Source organism: Phacochoerus africanus, chromosome 15 (genome assembly GCF_016906955.1).
Source record: "Phacochoerus africanus isolate WHEZ1 chromosome 15, ROS_Pafr_v1, whole genome shotgun sequence".
Lineage (NCBI taxonomy): Eukaryota > Metazoa > Chordata > Mammalia > Artiodactyla > Suidae > Phacochoerus > Phacochoerus africanus.
The window spans coordinates 89,602,891-89,624,046 of record NC_062558.1 but is presented as its reverse complement, the minus strand read 5'-3'; the positions used below and the strand labels follow the sequence as shown (position 1 = coordinate 89,624,046).

Here is a 21,156-nt window from a genome sequence, read left to right as displayed (position 1 = left end):
CCTTGGGTTCACTGCTTTGAAAGAAGGGGATGATTTTTACCGATTTCCAAAATGGCCAGAACTGAGCTAGAAAGACCACCCAGCATCTTACCTACTTCCATTTCCCCTGGAATTCAAGTGCCTCTGGCATCAACCAGGTTTCCCTGATCTTTTTTGAAATAATAATAAAAAAAAATCCTGGTGGAGTTCCCACTGTGGCACAATAGGATCCATGCATCTTGGAAGCACTGGGTCAAAGGTCTAATCCCTAGCCTTGCACAGTGGATTAAGGACCTGGCCAGTGCTGCAGTTGTGGCTTAGGTCATGACTGTGGCTCGGATCTGATCCCTCGCCTGGGCACTCCGTTTGCCTCGGGGCAGGCAAAAATGGAAAAAAAACCCACAAAATCCATCATGGAGATATAAGTATTACCCCCAAGTGACTTGGAAAAATCTTTCAGAACATTTCAGAGAAAACCAGAAGAAAGGATGCCGCTGTAGAGAAATGGCTTAACTACTCTGTGAGCCAGTACTAGAGAGATTTCTGACCACTGATCTGTGGAGGTGTTCACAGAGGCGGCTGGTCCTCAGACCTGGGTGGGACTCCTCCCAACTTGGCTCCCTGCCCTTCCTTGAGGCTGCGTGGAGGGGCGCTGGGCAGGGCCTCCCAGAAGAGTCCTTTCTGCAGCCCCAGGAGCTCGGGGACATGACATCTGTCCCCCTCCCAGGTGACCGGCTCTTGCAGGTGGACGGAGTGAGTCTGTGCGGCCTCACCCACAAGCAGGCTGTGCAGTGCCTCAAGGGCTCTGGGCAGGTGAGTGCCTTGTTCCCAGGGAGCTTTCCTGGACCATATCTGAAGCTGCGCTTGCCTCTGAGTGGGGGTTGGGGGTAGGCAACAAACAAAAGGAGACTTTCTTTTTGTCTGTTTTGTTATTTTTTTCCTTTCACATCTTCCTTTTAGTAGCACTTTTCTATGAGGTGTGAAAGTTAGGAGGAAGCAGGCAGATGTTCCTAAAGCCGAAAAGCTCTCCCCCTATAAAGAGCCTTGAAAAGCTTACTGTCACTTGCCTAGATTCCGGAATCAAACAGCTGGACTGAGCCAACCTTGTGAAGCAACTTGTCTTGCCTGTCACTGGCTGCCCGCCTCAGGCCCTCTGCTCCAGCCATAAATGACCTGTGCCTCCCTCTGCTCTCAGGGCTTCTCACCACCTGCCCTGGCACTTACCGACACCCACCCCTGACCCAAGTTCATGCCATTCCCATCACTCTGTGTGATGACAGGCCGCTCTGTCCTGGGGGAGTCCTTTCATTACAATGAGATAGAAAATTTAAAGGCCAAGAGCATTTACCGACCAGATGCTCAGTGCCCAGGTGGCATGTGGGTGTTACTACACTGTGTCCCTTATTCTGCCTGAGGGTGGCAGCCTTCAGTTGCCATAGTCCTCATGGGGCATCTCCCTCTTCGTAACTAGGGAGTGGACAGAGGCACGAGGGACTCCTGGGACCCATCTCGAAAACAGAGGAGTGGAAGGTTCTCATTTTTGTTTTCCTTTTCCAAAACATTCTTATGGTTTGTGGTGAGATTTACTTGTCCTGGCGACCTTGATTGACGTATCTCGAGAACAGATGATTTGTTAGTATTCTCTCCTCTTTAGAACTTTGCTAATAGTCATGCTTAAGGTACTTGGCCAGCTTGCTGGCAGTGATGACAGGTAGGAACTGTCACTCTGGGATCATGGGCTTGGTGCTGAATGACCACTGGTGCAAGAGGATGTCAACAGGGTCAAGTTCCCTGAAGGAGAATCTTATTGTTTCTAAAAGGCTTCCAGATGATGTCTAGCCCCTGGGTCTTGAATCATACTCTGGGTAACAGGAGGATACAGTATGTGGGTAAGAAGAGTGGGAACTTGGACCAGACAGAAAGGGGGAGGCTGGATTGGCACAGGCCTGAGATACTGGGCCGGGGGGTTGGATTTTAGATGACAGGAAACGTTGGAAACTTTTAATCAAGAGTGTTGTGTATTCAACATGTGTCTTACTTCAATCCATGGATAACCTTGATGGGAGGAGCCTGAAGAAGAAGGAGATAGGGTCCAGGAAGCCAAGTTAGAGGGACCTTGCCCCAGTCCAACTGGCCATTGGCATTAGGAGAGGGAACGGGGGAATGGCAAGACGTGGGGAAGATCTTTCCAATGGAGAATGCAAGCCTTAGAAGCCAGAAGGGTATTTGGATAGCAGATGGCGGGGGGGAGAGCTGGACCACTGTAGATGTGGCCCCTGGGAGGTTAGTTGAGGCATGGGTCCATGTTCTGAGAGAGCAAATGCAAGAAGAGGAATGTTTTAGACAGAATGTGGAGGGGAAAATGAGGGTAAGTGAGAGGGAGAAGATGAATTTGGCCCTGAGTACACTGAAGCAGAAATACACATGTTACTTCCAGGAGCATTTGTCCAACAGACAGTTGGAAATAAGGCTCTGGATCCTAACAAATAGGCTAGATTGGAGATTCTGGTTTGAGATGCACATGAAGCAGCTACTGGAAATATCAGAAAATTATGAAGCATTTGCAGGGTAAAGGGAGAGCCTTCCGGTCGCCATATGAGGTGTAAATTGAGTTTGTCCACCCACCCTTCTAGGTTGCAAGACTGGTCTTAGAGAGAAGAGGCTTCAGAACTGCACAGCAGTGTCCTTCTGCTAATGACAGGATGGGAAATGAACACACGGCTGTTTCCGTGGCAACAGTCTTGCCTGGAAGGCCCGTGAGCAGTGTCTCGGCGACAGATGGTGAGAGGAGAGAGAATTGAGTGTCACTATTGTCATGTTATCCTGTGCTGCTTTTGGATTGTCATCGTCAAAGGGAAAGCAGGAAGTCTTCCTCTAGGTTCTCAAAAGATAGTGAACAGTGGTGGTCATGATGCGGTCGGCTTTCTGATGTGATGGAAGCCGATCTAATGGAACATGTATTTGAAAAAAAAAATACATTGTCCCCAAATGATAACCAGGCATAATTCTGCCCCCAGCCTTCTGAGGTTTTTCTGATCAATTGCTGGAGTGTTTGTGTATAAATTTGGGGGATGAAATTTGAATGAAAAGGTCATGCATTATCTGACCAAAAGTCAACATTTTGGCCTAGACATTTGTAATAGAATTCTGAGGAATGATGAGGTGGGTGGGGAGAGGAAGGTGCTCAGAAACTTAGTTTTGTTATTAGCATTAATTTAAAAAGCAAAATCCTGTGAAATCAGATTGTTATGATCGTTATACAACTACAGATGTGATAAATTCATTTGAGTAATAAAAAAAAATAAAGTAAAAAAAAAAAAAAAGCAAACCCGGAATTCCCATTGTGGCGCAATGGAAACGAATCCAACTAGTATCTGTGAGGATGTGGGTTCAATCCCTGACCTTGCTCAGTGGATTGGGGATATGGTGTTGCTATGATCTGTGGTGAAGGTCACAGACACAGCTCAGATCCTGAGTTGCTGTGGCTGTGGTGCAAGCTGGCAGGTGTAGCTCTGATTCAACCCCTAGCCTGGAAAGTTCCTTTTGCTGTGGGTGTGGCCCAAAAAAGCAAAATTGAACTAAACTAAACTAAAAAGCAAACCCACCATCAGTTTACAGGGGCATTATTGCACATCTTCTGCTGAGTTGCCTCTCTGTACTTCACTGTGATTTTGTTGCCTGCTAGGAAAGCATTTACTTCCTTAGTTTATCATGATTTGGAGCTTAGTCACTTTTCAACCCCTTTATAGGGATGTTCCTGAAGGTGTAAGGCAGGTCGAATGCAAGGTAACTGTAGTGAGTGATGGGGTGGGTGGAGGGGGAACGAAAGTACATAAAAACGTCTTTTTCTGGAGTTCCTGTTGTGGCTCAGTGGTAACGAACCTAACACCTATGAGGATGTGGGTTTGATCCCTGGCCTCGCTCAATGGGTTAAGTATCCGGCCTTGCCATGGACTGCAGTGTAGGTCACAGAGGCGGCTCGGATCTAGTGTTTCTGTGGCTGTGGTTTTGGCCTGTCGCTGCAGCTCCAATTCCACCCCTAGCCTGGGAATTTCCATATGCCACAGGTGAGGCCCTAAAAAGCAAAAAAAAAAAAAATGTCTTTTTCCTCTTTCATTGTTTTTTGGCTTATTCCAGTTGAGGGCTTTGGAGAAACTGACTACAGAATGAGTTCAAGAGGCAAAGTCAGACGATGGCTATGGTGAAGGTGGGCCCACAACATACCCAAACCTAACTGCATCAGACACTTTCGTTCTTGCCCTAGATCATGGTTTACAAATCAGTAGCCTGTCCTTCTACTGACTGATTGTCCACTGAGTTGGTAAAGGTAGGTTACGGGAGGCTCAGAGGCCTCTTTGGCTGCCAGACATCCTAAGTTCCTGATGCTGTGTCCATCCTGAGTGCCCAGAAGCAGCTGTTTTATCTTCTGATCAGTTCATAGGGCAAACAAAATAGCAACTAAGACATTTTCATAGAGTTGGCCATCATGGTCTCCATGGTCGAATTAGGCAGAAACATTTTTTTCAAGTACACTAAAAAATGATGGTGGTTCCAAAGGAGTAACAGGAATATATGTGATATAAGTCTTACTGACTGGGCATATTGTGTATGTCTACAAATTGTACCTTTACATATAAACTTTGTTGATTGTCTATCATTGCTCTGTCCAATATGATAGCTGCTTGCCTTTGTAGCTGACGAGCACTCCAAGTGAGTGGCCTATCCTGAATGATAAAATACATAGTCGAGTTTTAAAGACTTAGTTCATCAGAAGAAGGGAGAATAACTCATTAATAATTTTTTATATTGATTATACATTGAAATGGCAATATTTTAGGTCTCTTGAGTTAAATAAAATATTGGATTAAGTTTATTTTACCTGTTTCCTCTTACTTTCTAAAATGTAGCTGTTCAGAAACTGGGAAATTATGTATGTGGTTTGCATACACAGCTCACACATTTCCATTGGATGGCACTGACCTGTCACAAGTAGAATGGTCTCTGGCCTTAAAATGAGCAAAATGAAATCTTTCAGTGTAAAAGAGAAATAATTCATCTACTTGATCATTTGCAGCTGGGGACTGGCCAATTTCATCTGTAATCTACTGAAGGATTAATCTTGTTCACCTCCCACCATGCAGGTCCTAAGTTTGAAGTCAAACTAAAAAAGAACGCGGGAGGTTTGGGATTCAGTTTTGTGCAGATGGAGAGCGAGAGTGGCAGCCACCTTAAGAACGATCTTGTGAGGATCAAGCGTCTCTTTCCGGGGCAGCCCGCCGAGGAGAATGGGGCCATCGCAGCTGGTGACATCATCCTGGCCGTGAATGGGAGGCCCACAGAAGGCCTGGACTTCCAGGTGGGAGGCCGTGAGGGGTGTAGCCCGGTGCGTGGGCTGAGGTCCACCATGTTCCCTTCAGGGCCACTCAGCGAGGGGCGTGAACAATTTGGGCTCTTGGAAATCACCCCTGGAGGCTTGACTTGAATCATGCAAAAAGAGAAACTGGCAGAACAGTCTCTTATTCCATTTTCCATCTCAATTCTTAAGTATCTGACCTTGAGTAAGCCTTGCTCCTCCTTAGGTTTGTAAGGAAAGGGAAGATAACACTCTAGCTTCTGTGCTGGCTAAAGGTCCCCCATCATGCTCCCAGAAGTGGGTGTGAGGGCTCAAGGGGCTATGGTGGGTCCCTTTCTGACCCCTTTCCCCATTTCTCTACTAAATTTACAGCTTTGATGTGTGGTGTTGAATTGGTTGTCATGGGTAAGATCGAAAACGTAATTTAAAAAAAGAATAAAAGGTGGACAATTCTTAATATTTACAGCAAAAATTCTCAGTGAAATATTGTATATACCCGTTAGGGTCCTGTCAGAAATTGGGCCATTTGAGAACATTTAAAAAAGGTGTGGGAAAGAGAAAAAAAAAAATAGCTCAGGAGTTCCTGCTGTGGTGCAATGGGATTGGCAGTTTCTCTGCAGTGCCAGGACACAGGTTTGATTCCCTGGCCTGACACAGTGGATTAAAGGATCTGTTGTAGCCTCAGCTGCAGTGCAGAACTCCATGTGCTATGGGGTGGCCAAAAAAGAAAAGAAAAGAAAAACGAAAGCAGAAGGGGTGGAGGTTGTTGGGAAACTCAAGGGGGAGTATAAGAGCCCTGGGGCTGGGCAGTTACTCACATATCCCCAAGTCCAAAGGGAGACAGGTGTGAGCAAGTACCAAACCCTAGAAGCTGAGAAGCTGACATGAGCTGTGAAAACAACCGAGGGACACAGTCATCCTGTGACAACTCGACGGGGAGAAAGGCAGGAAAGCAAACCTGGACTTCCATCTCCTCCTTGGCTCTGATCCCTTCTCACCAATCCCCTTGGCTGAGGCCAGAAGGAAACATCTCTGCAGCCCACGCTCTAGGGCACAGAGCAAGGTGGGCACAGAGCAAGCTGGGCATAAAGCAAGGCAGACGAAGGAGAGAGTGGCACTAGGTGGGATGGGGAGCGATGGAGAATCCTCAGAATGGGGTTAGGGTGGGGATGCCTTTATCCAGCCTGCGTCCTTCATCTGATATAGGAATGGTCCTCTGAGAACCACTGCTGGGCCAGCAACTGCGTGAGGGGCTGGAGACACAGAGTTGGACTATTCATATGGTCTCAGAGTTCACAGGGGCAGTGGGACAGATAAGGGTACTACACTCACTGCAGGAAATAAGTGTCAGGAGAGATTAAATCCCTGGCTGCAGTGCTTACACCAAGGGACCGGAAAGGATACATTTCATGGCAGTCCATTGCAGCTGGGGGTGCTGCATAGGATCCAGATCTGTGGTTCCCAAGAGGGGGTGCTTTTATGTACTGGGACATTTGGTGAAGTCCAGAGACATTTATGGTTGTCACAACTTATGGATGCTACTAGCACCTAGTGGTTAGAGACCAGAGAGCCTGCTTAACATCCTGCAGTGAACAGGACAGCGCCAACAATCATCTGGCCTGAAACGTCAATAGTGCCAAGAGGTTGAGAAGTCCTGGTTTAGACAGATGAGAAGAGCTATTCAGCCAACCTCATGCCCTGGCCTTTGAGAGGGTGGCTTGGAGCAAGAGGTTTGGCAAGGTGGGAGCTTAGGATGTGGATGCAGAGGGTGGTAGCAGGTGGGAGAGAGGAGGGTGAGAGGCAATGGCAGGTAAGAACAGCTTCTGGGTGCTGCTTATATCGAGGGTGAGGTGAGCTGGAGAGGGGCCTCAGTAGAAGAAGAATCTGGTTATATCTGCATTTTGCAACGACTGCACTTTAGTGATGTGGAGGAAGGGAGGTGGGTGACAGTGGAGGAGGCAGGGAGCAGAGAGGAGGCCACTGCAATTTCACAGGCGAGAGATTCTGAGGGCTTGAGCTGAGCTTTGGCTGGAAGCTCAGGGTTGAGGGTCCAGCTTTAGAGATTGGGGTGGTGGCCCCTGAGATGAGGGGGATAGGGAGGGAAAGGAGGTTGAGAAGGGAACAATCATTTGCTTGAGTCACTCTCTGAAGAAAAGGCATTAGTATGGGGAGATGCTGCAATGAAAAGGCCCTGCGCAGATCTTGGCCATTTCCAGCTCAGCACTGTCTCATCATCTTTGTGGGAACCACAGGCCAGTGGCCTTGGCTCCTTGCATTTTGGGAAGTCAGGCCCACAGCAGTGTTCTTCAAACTTCTCTGGAGCCAAGAAAGAGATGGAGGTTGGGGGAGAAGGGGCCAGGGCCAGGGAGATAGTGGGCAGCACAGACATCCCACAGCCACGCCAGCCCACGTCTAACCATGGATTTTGGTTTCCTGTAGGAGGTGCTCAATTTGCTGCGAGGGGCCTCACAGGAAGTCACACTCCTGCTTTGCCGGCCCCCGCCAGGTGCACTGCCTGAGATGGACCAGGGCTGGCAGGTAAGGGATGGTACCCTCTGTCCTCTCCATGTGCCTCACAGTCAGGCACCCCTTTTCTTTTCTGATGGGTCCTGAGAAGCCCAACCTTGCTTTCAGTAGAGTTCAATGCTGTCTTCTTTCAACGGGGCGGGAACGTAGCTGGGCCTCAAACCTCGGTTATTCTCTGACAAGTTCACAGGGTCCTATCTTTGCCTTCACCTTTTTCTCCCTGCTTCTGCCTCTCCCCATATTCTTGTAGATGGTTATGTGTTTAGATATGGGCCATTAAACTTCTAGGGCCAGGCTGTCTGGCAGCCCAAGCATCGGAGAGGGGAAACCAGGAGCTGGGGGTGGGGAATAGATATAAAACCAGACGAAGGGAAGGTGAGGAGAGAAATGGAGACCAGGGTGTATGTCCACCCTTCTAAAGCGTGAATTAGACCTGTGTGGTCTAGTGCAAAGAGGAGAGGGGTTGGATTCAGGAAAATTCATAATTTTTACGTTGATGCCTCTACTAGGTTCTCTGGAGAAATAGAACCAACAGGGTGGTGTGTGTTGAGGGGGGGAAGAGAGAGACGGAAAGGGAGAGGAAGAGGGAGGGGGAGAGAAAGAAAGAAAGAGAGATATTAAGGAATTGGCCTAAATCTATTAATTCTGTAATTGTGGGAGTTGTCTAGTCTAAATTCTTCAGAGCAGGGAGGCCAATTGGCCCAGAGAGGTATGATGATGCAATGTGAATCCTAGGGCAGTCTGGAGGCAGAATCCATTCTTTCTTGGGGATCTCAGTCTTTTTTCTCTTGAGGCCTTCACCTGATTGGACAAGGCTCATCCACATTCTGGAAGGCAATCTGCTTTACTCCAAGTTTTCTGATTTCCATTCTAATATCATTTCAAAATTCCTTTGCAGAAACATCCAGATTAATGTTTGACCAAATACCTAAGTACTGTGGCCCAGCCAAGTTGACATACAAAATTAACCATCTGGAGTTCCTGTTGTGGTGCAATGGAAACGAATCCAACTAGGAACCATGAGGTTGTGGGTTCTATCCCTGGCCTTGCTTAGTGGGTTAAGGATCTGGCATTGCCATGAGCTGTGGTGTAAGCTTGGATCTGGCATTGCTGTAGCTGTGGCGTAGACCGGCGGCCACAGCTCTGATTAGGCCCCTAGCCTGGGAACCTCCATGGCCCGCAGGTGCGGCACTAAAAAGAAAAAAAAAAAAAGAAAAAAAAGGGAGAAAAAAGACCATCCCCCCCCCCAAATTAAACATCACAGTGCCACTTGTTTTGTCCCTCGGACACCGACTCTGCATCAGAGATTCAAGTATAGGAAGTTTATGGGGCCGTCTCTTGGGAACATCCTTGTGAGGGTGAGAGGAGCAGGGCTGGGCAGAAGGGAAAGTTGATGGGGTACTGCTGTAATAAGGGCCCTGGGTGACCCCACAGGGAGCTCTGAAGCTGGGATGGTCCCTCAGAGCTGTCCCCAAAGAGCCTATACCTTTGCTCTCTGCATCAACCAGCACCAGGGTATGGGCTGTCCTTAGGGAGGGGCCTCACTTTGACTGAGGGAGTTCCTGGGGAGAGGTGAGCTGTGAGCCACCAGCAGCTGGCAGTCCTGGCAGCAGGGGGCTGAGGGTCTCAGTCCTGGAGGGGGATCTGTGGGCACCCTGGAATCCCTATACCTGCTGTGCCACTCTTGCTTCGTGGGCCTTGGGTACTTGCCTAGCTTCTCTAGGCCTCATGACCCCTCATCTGAGATGTGGATAAGACATGGATAAAATCCATCACTTATCATCACTGAGGGTGACAGTTGCTGGAGACAGCCCAGGGGACTTTGTCACCTAGATCCTCTTGATGCTTGGACTCCAGGAGGTCATTTGATATCAACTTTGATGAGAGAAAAAAAAAAGCTATGGGAAGGAAATCAGAAAGTTGTCAGTTTGGGAGTTCCCATTATGGATCAGTGGGTTAAGAGCCAGACTAGCATACATGAGGATGTGGGTTCAATCGCTGGCCTTGCTCAGTGGGTTAAAGGATCCAGCATTGCCGTGAGCTGTGGCATAGGTTGCAGATGCGGCTTGCATCTGGTTTTTCTGTGGCTGTGGCGTAGGCTGGCAGCTGCAGCTGCAGCTCTGATTTGACTCCTCACCTGGGAACCTCCATATGCCATGGGTGCGGCCATAAAAAGAAAAAAAAAAAAAGAAAGAAAGTTGTCAGTTTGGAAAAGAAGGTAAATGCCAGCAATTGTGTCAAGAAACTGAATGGGTGGGAGAGGGTGGGAGAGGGTCAAGTTCACACACACAAAGATGAGGCCAAGAGGCTGGTACCCGGTGTTTTTGTTGAGATATCTGAGAAATGCCAGGGAAACAGTTGTCCTTCTGTCCTGGAGAAGAGCCTCTCCCAGGAGAGCCTGGAAACATCCAGTGGGAAGGGCTTGGGGCTCAGAATGGGGATGCCTTCCCTCTCCTCATATCCAAGGGCCAAGAAGAATTTTCACTCATTCACATGGTTCCAGAGGGCAGATTGAAGACCAGGGAAAGGAGCATTTAGTTCAGAACTAGAGTTGTTAGGAGGAGGCGGCAGCTGTACAAACATCTGGAGTAAGGTTATTCCAGGGAGAAGGGCTACCAGGTGCCAAGGCTCTGAGACAGGAATGACCTGGATATTTGACGGACAAGAAGGTAATGGTTGTGTCTGGACTGTAGTTACTGAAGGGAAGTGGGATGGACCACAGGCTATAGGGCCTTGGAAGTCTTGGTAGTGTGGTGATTCCCTCCTGACTGCCATGGGGGAGCTGCTGGGGTGGGTGGTGGAGGGCAAAGGCCTGGAAGAGGCTGAAGGATTTCTGGAGAGCGAGTTCTGGGGATGATGAGCTGGAAGAAGAAGAACGATTATTTTTACTAAATTTATTTATTTATTTATTTTTGTTTGTTTTGTTTGTTAGGGCTGCACCTGCGGCATATGGAAGTTCCCAGGCTAAACATCGAATTGGAGCTGCACTTGCCGGCCTACGCCACAGCCATAGCAATGCGGGATCTGAGCCATATCTGTGACCTATGCCACAGCTCATGGCAAAAATACATCCTTAACCCACTGAACGAGGCCAGGGATCAAACCCACATCCTCATGGATTCTAGTTGGGTTCCTTACTGCTGAGCCACAGCAGGAACTCCCGAGAAGATTGATTAAAAAGGAGATTTTGAAGGCCTCCCAAGGAGTATGAGAGAAAATTTAACTATTCTTCTTATTTTTTATCTCATCCATTTCAAATTTTCTTTTTTGGTGTACTCTTTCTAATGTACCGTGCATGTCAGTAGAGTCATGTTTATAATTTATAATTAAATAAAAGTGCACATTTTGGGGTATATCCCCCTCTCCTCGTGGGGAGTGGACAATCAGACAGGTGAGGAGACCACTGGGCCGGGGGCAGAGGAAAAGTTCCTGTGCTCTGAGTGAGGGCAGGGGTGGGAGCCCAGCCTTGCCTGTCTTGGAAGTCCACATGCTCCATTACATTCGGGATGTGGGTCATGGAATGGAAGTGGTAAAAATAACCTTCAGGAAGGGGTTATCACGAATCTCACATAGAGAGACCATACTAATGAACAACATGAAAGATCTTATTGAACTCATTCCACGAGGGAACAGGCAGGTGTTCAAACTTGTTCAAGCGAGATTTCAAAGAACAACATGTTTATTTATAGAGAGCTATTTATAAGGTAGCTCAAAATGAGAAATATAGCTAGAATCAGATACCCCCAAGGCGGTGCTATAGACAATGTGTAGTTTTCTACTGAAGTGCAGATGTTTTTGGCCTGTAGAAAGTTGAGCAGTGTTAGCATGTCATCGCTGGTCAGCAAAAGAAGAAGATAAAAGGCCCCAGAGGGATGTAAGCAGTCGAGGAAAATCAAGTGATGGCTGGAGACGTGAGGAGACCCAGGAACGGGTACCGTGAGGGGAGAGGAGAAGAGCCTGGGCAAAACGGACCATTCTTGAGTGAGAACAGAAGAGGATAGAGAAACTTTAAAGAAATTTCTTACTGGAAAGTGGGATAAAGAGTCATTACTTGTGTTTTCATATTTTTAAACATTTCATAATATCTTTGATTAATAAATGAATGATGCCCACGTTTATCAAGAGCTCCGAGTGGCCGCAAGCTAAGAGGCTTAGAGATGGTTAAGTGTGTTGCCTAGAGTCCAGTGGGAGCTGGGGTTCTGACAGAGGGAGACTGGCCCCAGAACCCATCTCTTAACTTCTTTGCTCTACAGTCACAGGGGGAAGAAAAAGCTTATTATTTTTTTAAAAGCAGTTTTTAGATGTTGTTTGGTGGGCATCATGGCAATAATCCTTAGCATTTCTTTCAATAGACACCCATGCTGTCAGCAGACAAAGAATTCACTAGGGCAACGTGCACTGACTCAGAGCAGAGCCCCAGCCTGGATCAAGAGGACAGCCAGAGGGACAGTGCCTCCCCAGACCCAGGGGAAGGCCTGGGTCTCAGGCCAGAGTCTTTCCAACAGGCCCCCAGAGAGGCACGATGGGACCAAGGCATAGAGAGATGCTGGGCCACTTCCTTGATGCATCCTCGGGATTGCTACCCTCATTTATGCAGACTTCACCAAGAAATGGAGGCATCAACACTGGCTACCTCTTTGGAAAAGGACCTGAGGCAAAATTCCTATTCAGTTTGTGATATCAGGAGACTTGAAAGGTAAGGATCATCCTTTTGTAGACATATTGTAAATTTCATCGTGAGAAGTTATAATCAAGCCGTCGATAACTCAGACAAGTGCCCAGATGCTTTCTGGGCCCAGGACTGTTCTGAGCATTTGGAGGGGATGGGGGGAAGAGAGACACATACAATCTGGAGCTACTATAACCACAACTTGTGAGCTTTTGGGAAAGCAAACCCCACCCAAAAGTCCTCCAGTCCTCTTGGAGACTTCAGATGGCTGGCCTTGGGGTTTCTTCCCAGCATACAAACCTTTGCCCTGCATCCCTTATGGCCTCTTGAAGCATTGCGCTAAGAAAGAAGTTCTCTTGTGTACATCGTCATTTCTATTGCTGATATAAAGCTTTATAACTACCAGCTTTAAAACAAACAAACAAATTTACATCCTCAAACCAGGATGAAACATTCATTTTAATAGCTTTTTTTTTGCATTTTTAGGGCCCCACCCATGGCATATGGAGGTTCCCAGGCTAGAGGTCCATTGGGAGCTGAAGCTGCTGGCCTACACTACAGCCACAGAAACTCGGGATCAGAGCTGCGTCTGCCCCCTACACCACAGCTTATGGCAATGCTGGATCCTTAACCCACTGAGCAAGGCCAAGGATCAAACCCATGTCCTCATGGATAATAGTTGGATTGGTTAACCTCTGAGCCATGATGAGAACTCTGCCATTTATTTTTAACTTAGTCTGCATTTTTGTGCTCATCCATCTCTAAGTAGTTCCAGTTCTCAGTCCAGTTCCAATGGAAAACATGCTTTTGCATTCAGTTTGATGAGTATATTTATCACAGACACCCAAGGTGTTTAGAAACCTGTTAGGAGCAGAAAGAGGGGTACAGATACTGAGAGAGGGTACGATACTGCTCCTAGAGGTGTGCTAGCTACATGCATGGACAAAAAGAAGCCAGATAACGGGAAACAATGGTTTGCTTTGATACTGTATAAACTCACTGAGATGAAATGGCTCTTATTTGTTGGTCATCCTAGAAGACTGACAAGGGCAGATCTATGAGGATAGGTAGGTGACATGAACTATGAAGCAGCTGGGTAATGCAGTTAGGCAGAGTGAGATCTATGACTGATAAGAGCCAGGCTTATATTTCTTAGAAGCATCCAGATACATTTTTTTTAAAGTACACTGTAATGTGCCAGCCAAACAAAACTCAGCTACTCTGTGAAGCAGAACAGAGTGGGCAAGCTTATTCATCAGCTGTATTCATCTTCATTGCCTGAAAATGCAGAAGCACAAGTGTTATGTATAGTTCCTTAGTTGCATTCTAGGCAGTAATTGATATCCTTGATCAAATGGTAAAGGAAATAACCTACAGAGATTTATCCAAGGACAACTATTCCTATGAACTTGTAGGAAACATCCAAGGAACCGCACTTTTCCTGTAGGAATGTGGCCGCTCTTCTGAATTTTTAAAGCTTTCACTGGTAGATAGTTTGGGGTGATGGACTGGATTATAAAGTGGCTCTGGATTTAGGTACAAGCCTAGAGTTTGACTTGCCATATGCTTTTAATATAATATAGTTATTTCTTATTAATAACATTTTAAACTAATTATTGGTATAGGTTGTCCCTCTTTCATTCATGGACTGTTCAGTATAAAAATAGTCTCATCTACTCTTGTATCCCATGCTGGAATCTGCTGTGCGATATCCCTGAAGTAGAGGGCCCACTTTTTCTTGACTATCTCCAGGGATACAAAACTTGCTACCTTTTGAGGTGGCCCATTTTATCATTGTGCAGTTGTTGATCAGAAAGTTCTTCCTTATATTAAGAGGAAACTGCTTTTCTCTATCTTCTACTTATAAATCCTGACTTCTTTATCCTTTTATGTTTTTTCATCCCCCCCATTTTTTAAAAAAATAAGAAACATCACATTATTTTATATTTCTTTTCTTTCTTTCCTTTCCTTCCTTCCTTCCTTCTTTCTTTTCTCTCTTTCTCTCTTTTTCTTTCATCTTTTTGTCTTTTTAGGGCTACACCCGTGGCATATGGAGGTTCCCAGGCTAGGCCACAGCCACAGCAACTTAGGATCCGAGCCTTGTCTGTGACCTACACCACAGCTCACGGCAATGCTGGATCCTTAACCCATTGAGCAAGGCCAGAGATCAAACCTACAACCTCATGGTCCCTAGTTGGATTCGTTTCTGCTGCACCACGACAGGAATTCCTATTTTATATTTCTGAAACAAATTAAATTTGTCTTAGCAGCCCTCCTTACTCACAAGAGTATACCAGATGCCCCAAATCTGACATCTTTAGAGGGATGGGGTTGTCTCTTCCTAGAATTATACTAAGAACTTCTTCAGGACATTCTGGTGCAGCCTCTGATTTCCATGTTGGTTGCTGCCACACACACACTGCCCAGGCCCATGGGGTCCATGGAGTTACAGGTGGCAGCCTCTCTGTTCTCTGTACTGACTCCATCCATGGCCAACTCCTCCCCCTTGCACTTGCCTCCCATGGCCCTGATGATGGCAGTGCTCTGCCTCCTCATATTTCCTTTTACTGAGTTTCACTTGTGCTGTGTTTTCTCTCTGCCATTCAGGGAACTTTCTTTCTCTTCAAAGGAAGGACTCAAATCATATTAGCTTCTCCTCCAATGGGACCTTAGCTTGCACTTAAAGCACACAGAGTGACTGCCCCCTACAGGAGGAAAAGCATGGCACACGCCAGCAATCCCTGGACACAGTTCTCCTAGTTCCTGGGTAGGGTCAGAATTAGGATTCCATAGTGGAGTTGTGGTTCTTTGTGGACCCCCCAGCATATCTGCAGCTCAGTCCTGAGGTGGCTAGTGGCTGTCCCAGGTAATTGCCTCTTTGTTTCTGGTACCCATGAGTGAAGTTCCCTTTCTACAGAATAAAAAGAAGACTGACTTCTTAATCATATAGACTTGATTTCAGCTCTGCCATTCACTAGCGCACCTAGAGAGTTGAAGTCCCTGAGCTTGATGCTTCTTAAATGGAAATGAAGATCCCCTGCATGCTCACTGCGTGCAGTTCAGTCCTAAAGAAAGAATACACTAGCCCAGTGCCTGGTGCACAGCAGGAACTCAACACAAGTCAGTTTTCTTTCCCTTTCCTGAGCCATTTCCAGCTAAAGAGTGGTCCTGTCAATTGAGATTCCAGCAAATGCGAGAACTTACCCTCTACCAGGTGGCTACTTCCTACAGTCAGATGGCTGCCAGCACCCCAGCAAACCCAGAGTGTTCATGGAGAACTTGAAGTTTAACTTTTCTCTGCCCATTCTCTTCTTTTACAACACTGTACACATACTACTACCATAGAGCAGTAGGTCCTTATAAACATGTTGCCATAAAGCAGTGCAGTACATTTTCATGGAGGAACATTGGAACTGTGTGCCTTCCAGAGAGAGGACCTGGTGTTGGGCTGGAGTTGCATCTTATGTGAGCTTAGTTTCTAAAGTTTGGGCATAAGGTGAAAATCACATCAAGTCACATTACCCTGAACATCACTTTGGAAGGCGTGATGCCTTTTCCCCCTTGGTGTGAAAGCAGATTACTTTTTCACTGGCTGAACTTCAGATGCGGTCTGGTGGCTTGCATTTATGGACCATGCTGATTGCAAGATGCTTACCTTTAGATGCTGGCTTCTCAGGAATGAAGGGATGACAGATTCAAGTTTCCCACTCATGTTCACTTTGGGGCTTATGCTCACTGGATGGGAAGTTGGTCACTGCAGAATGTTTAAGGCTGTTTTCCTTCCCTCCTGTCCCTTCCCTCCCTGTCTTCCTCTTCCTCCCCACCCCCCGAATGGATACTTATATTTCTGTAGTGAAAATGCATCTATTTTCAACAAATATCATCCAGTGAAGGTGAGGATTTGTCTTCTTAGTCATTTAAGAAGGCAAAGTGAAGCCAGTTCCTTGAAATGAACCTAGTTACTGTCCTTCTGGGAAAGGCAATGTTCCTGGCAAAGCAAAGGATGATTGGGAGACCGAGGGTCTAAGTCAACCTTGGCTGCCATGCTGAGTGTGACCTCAGAGTAGCTGGCAGAGGAATGAATGAGGCTCCAGGTAAGTGGGGCTGTGGATCAAATGAGAGGGCACAGGGGACTGCTGTGAAGTGGTTGGAGTGTGACCGAGAGGAGGGAGTGGGGCAGATGCCCAACCAGAAACAACAGTGGTCTAACCCAGCATCCAGACAGGATGGGGCTGAGTGCTGCCTTCAACTGGGTTCTCTCTGCATGCTGACAGGCTCCCTGCCCGCCCCCCCCCCATATACACCTAGCCAGGTACCACTCTGATGACTCCTAAATATTGATCTCCAGCTCAGGATTATCAACTGAACTTCAAAACCAGCAGTCTGAAGAAGCTTCATGAAGATTTCACTGACCTCAGAGCTGAACTGGGATTTTTTTCCTTAAAAGCAGTCGCTGCAGAGTTGTGGGATCTGGTGGGGCGCCTGCTTCCCGGGCCCCGCCAGCTTGTGCGGGGGAGGCGGCTGGGCACAGAGCCCAGATGCAGTCTCCAGATTCTCCTCTAGGTGCCATCTGTCTATAAAAGGCTGCTTCCCTCTGGAAGGGAGGGAATGAGGGCAGGGATCAGCTGAGGTCATGAAGTCTTTCTGGGGGTAAGCAGAGAGCTCAGAGCACCCTGCTCCCTTCAGGTTCTAGATGGGAGTCCTGATGCATTATTCCCAGACCCTGAGCTGGCCTTGAGCCCTGGGGGGAGGATCCTGCCTCTTTGCCTGGCGTGTCTCCCTGCTGCCACACCTGGACCTACTCTAAAGCAAGGCCACCATCTTACCAAATTCTCCAAATCCCTGATTCTCGCCCTTTCCATGAAGCAGCTCTGTCTGGGGACTCCTCTAGGCCTCTTCTTTCCTCGCTTCCCTTTCCCCAGGCCACCAGCAACGTCCAGGTCAGAGCTCCAAGGGCAGCCTGGTCCCTGGGTGGAAGGGTAGATGGAAAGGCGGCTCTTCTCCCTGACTCCTGCTGGGATGATGGCCAGGACATCACCCTGGAGACCACTGAGCCCCTTCTGGACACCCAACAGCTATGCCTCTTGCCTCTAAAGCTGACAGCCTCCCTGGATGTCTCTCTGGGCAGGGCCAGTAGCTGGAGCCTTGGATCCAACCTGGAGAACAAGGAGCTTATTAGAAGGTTGGAGAAGCATGGAGGTGGGAGGTGAGGGGGGGACAGTCAGGCACTGCAGTGTTGCCACCTGCCTCTTGGCGGGTAGGGAGGGAGGAATTTGCGGCTGGGGGACGGGGAGTAGGGGCAGGATGGACCAAGGCACTAGGCTGGATTTCCTGTCCTTTGACAAAACTTCTGTATATAGCAAAGGAAACTATATATCTACTCAGTTGTGATGGAACGTGATGGAGGGTAATGTGGTTAAAAAGAATATATATATATATATATATATATGTTTGACTCAGTCACTTTACTGTACAGCAGAAATTGACAGAACATTGTAAATCAATCGTAATAAAAATTATAAAAAAACCAAACTTCCGTGGTGTTCCCTCCTTACGTTTATAAGAAAACACATTTTTTTTATTACTCAAATGAATTTATCACATCTGTGGTTGTATAATGATCATAACAATCTGATTTCACAGGATTTTCATCCTACAGCCCAAGCACATCCCCCCACCCCCCAAACTGTCTCCTCCAGAGACCATAAGTTTTTCAATGTCTGTGAGTCAGCATCTGTTCTGCAAAGAAGTTCAGTCTGGCCTTTTTTCAGATTCCACATGTCAGTGAAAGCATTTGATGTTGGTGTCTCATTGTATGCCTGACTTCACTTCGCATGATAGTTTCTAGGCCCATCCATGTTGCAAAAAATGCTGGTATTTTGTTCTTTTTAATGGCTGAGTAATATTCCATTGTGTATATGTACCACATCTTCTTGATCCACTCCTCTGTCGATGGACATTTAGGTTGTTTCCATGTTTTGGCTATTGTAAATAAGAAAACACATTTTCTACACAATTCAGACAAGTACTTAAAGGTTTTAAATCAATTTTTCAGAGTTCATCTGTGGTTCATTGGGTTAAGAACATAGCATTGTCACTGCTGTGGCACTGGTTACAGCTATGGCGTGGGTTTGATCCCTAGCCCAGGAACTTCTACATGCTGTGGGCATGGCCAAAAAAATAAAAAAATAAAAGTAAACCAATTTAGTGTGCTTAGCGATGTTTAGATATTGTTTTCTTAAAGTGAATGTTCTTCTTTAGTCCTTGTAGCCTAAGTCTCCTTTTGAAACACATGAGTGTGTGTATATTTACATGAAACGCAGGCTTATATGAACTCTGTAGCTCTAATATAAACAGAATTGATGTCTCTTTGACAGTGAAACTTAGGCCGGGATGGACAGTCCAGATGTACAGGGGAGGAGGGCCAGGTATATGGATGTTGGGGGCTTGTAGCTATGGGGAGGTCCAGGTGCCAGAGCTGACTTAAGGCAAAGAGATATTGCTGGAAAGGGAAAGAAAAAAGGAAAGGGACACTGACAAAGCCAACCCATTGATTTAAGGGTAGGGAAAGAGGCTGAGAAACAAGGATTCGTGCATTTGGTACAAAGCTCAACCTATGTGCATCTCTTTTAGATTTTCCTACTCATCTTCTCTAACCAGACTCTCGACAGATATTTTCTGAGTACCTTCTCTGCATGTTGGAAGCGCTGTGCAAAATGCTCTGTTGTCTACATGGACTGCTCTTTCTAATTAAAAAGCATGTGTGGGGACCTTCAGGCAGCCCGGGAAAGGCTTGCTCTTTCACTGTTGCATCTGTGACTTTGTCGCCAGACAATGAACTTTGCTGTTCATCTGCTTCCTGTGTCACACGGGGAGTACATGTCACTCCCGCTGGCTTTGTCTCCAAATAGGCACATTTTCAGTGCTCAGAGAAGGACCTGAAATTTGCATAAAATGCTTTGAAGGTCACCTGCTTGAGATGTACTCAGCCTCCTGCTTTGGCCTTTTCCATCTAATTCCCCCATTGAAATAGCAATCAAAACCATAGTAGTAATTATTGCATCTTTCATTTACTGAGAACTTAAACCCTGCACCAGGAGCCATGGATGGCTGTATCAGGATATTTAATTTAAGCATCCCAACACTCCTTTAAGTTTCTTGACCTTCCCATTTTTTGGATGAAAAAACTCTGGTTCTAGAGAAGTTGATAAACTTGCTGGAGGTCTGGCTGACTTCCCACATGAAGTGTTAGTCCTAGAACTGGGTCACAGCTCTGCTTTTGATGCTGTGTCCTCTGGCAAGTTCCCCCATGGTTTCCTGGACTCAGTAAAGAGCGCCCCTGCTCCTGTAATGCTCTGCGCTGCTTCTACCGTAGAACTTACTACCTGGATTGTAACATTTTTTTTCACTATTGGCTCTTCCCTCTTAAATCAGAGGCTCCTCAAGGTCAGGGGCCATGCCTTATTCCCTGTTCACCTCCTAGTCCCAGAGTAGTCTCTGGCAGGAGCTGTTTGAAGCCTGGCTGGCTCACCTGTGATGAGCATCCTGAAAGCAAAGGGGAAGAGGGGAGAGGAATTTCTAATCAGCGCTGGAAGACACATGGGTTTCTATTTTCTGGCCCTGAATTGTACAGTGATGGTGAGGAAGGTGACATGTACTATCCACCTGAAGCCCCTTCTCCCACCTTGGAGGATGAAGTGTATCTTACCATCAATTCTACAATGGAAGACCAGCTACCCTGTGGAGAATGTCTGGAGGCAGATTCGGGGACCATTCTCCTACCACAGTTCTGCTCTTGGGGTACTTTCTCAGAGTCTTTACCTCCGGAAGAATCCTGTGATAGCGAGGGCGAGTGGGAAGACCTCGAGGAGGCTGAGAACCCAGATGATGGCACCCTCAGGTGGGTATCACTCTGTCTGGGTAGAATGAGGCTGCACTGGGTTCTTCTAGCAGGGCTCATTGTTTCCACTTTGGCTGAATGACGGTCCATGGGCATCACCATGTTCTCCTTGCATCCTCTCTGGGGGTCACATCTCATTGTGGCACTTCTCATGGTCCATGTTCCATGGCAACAACCCTATGAAATAGAGTTATCATCATTCTCATTTTACAGATGACACATTTGGGACTTTCCCAGGGTCATTAGGGAGTAAGTGACAGTCAGAATTCAACCCCAGGCCTCCCACTCCCTGGGTCCCCTGCTCGTGCCCTCCTCTGCTGCTTCCAACAGGTGGCACCATCTCTCCCCAGGCATCTCTTTCAGCGAGTTGCTAGTGCTGATTTCCTACTTTATCTGCTCCTGACTGCCCTTGGGCTAAATGTATTTCAGAGAAGAGTCTTGATGTCATATAATGTGGCCCTTCTCAATGGCCCCTGTGGCTCAACACAGTGAGTCCTTGCTTGGTCAAGAAAGCCAAGCTGTTGACACAAGGGGCTACCAGAGCTGGGACTGGGTGACCAGGCTGGAGTCGGATCATCCTGATGAAGACGTGGGAGGAGTAGGTATAACAAAACCCATCAGACTGTGAGTAGAAAGGGTTAAACTCTTGATTGGTTGGTAAACCACCTGGTATTCTGTTAAACTGCCTGAAACATATGTAGTTCCAACATTTGAAAAATGCTGAATGTT

The 21,156-nt window shown here is 47.0% G+C and overlaps 1 protein-coding gene across 1 annotated transcript in view; it reads left to right on the top strand.

Moving 5' to 3' along the window:
• Positions 1–20,807, top strand: part of FRMPD2 (FERM and PDZ domain containing 2) — an 86,752-nt gene extending 65,945 nt beyond the window's left edge. The window contains exons 23-28 of the mRNA XM_047761810.1: positions 707–792; positions 2,613–2,760; positions 5,121–5,335; positions 7,772–7,870; positions 12,211–12,554; positions 20,161–20,807. Of these exons, the coding sequence (XP_047617766.1) occupies positions 707–792; positions 2,613–2,760; positions 5,121–5,335; positions 7,772–7,870; positions 12,211–12,554; positions 20,161–20,509 (1,241 nt within the window). The 3' untranslated portion in view covers positions 20,510–20,807. The remainder of the gene's footprint in view (positions 1–706; positions 793–2,612; positions 2,761–5,120; positions 5,336–7,771; positions 7,871–12,210; positions 12,555–20,160) is intronic.
• The last annotated feature ends 349 nt before the right edge of the window (positions 20,808–21,156 follow it).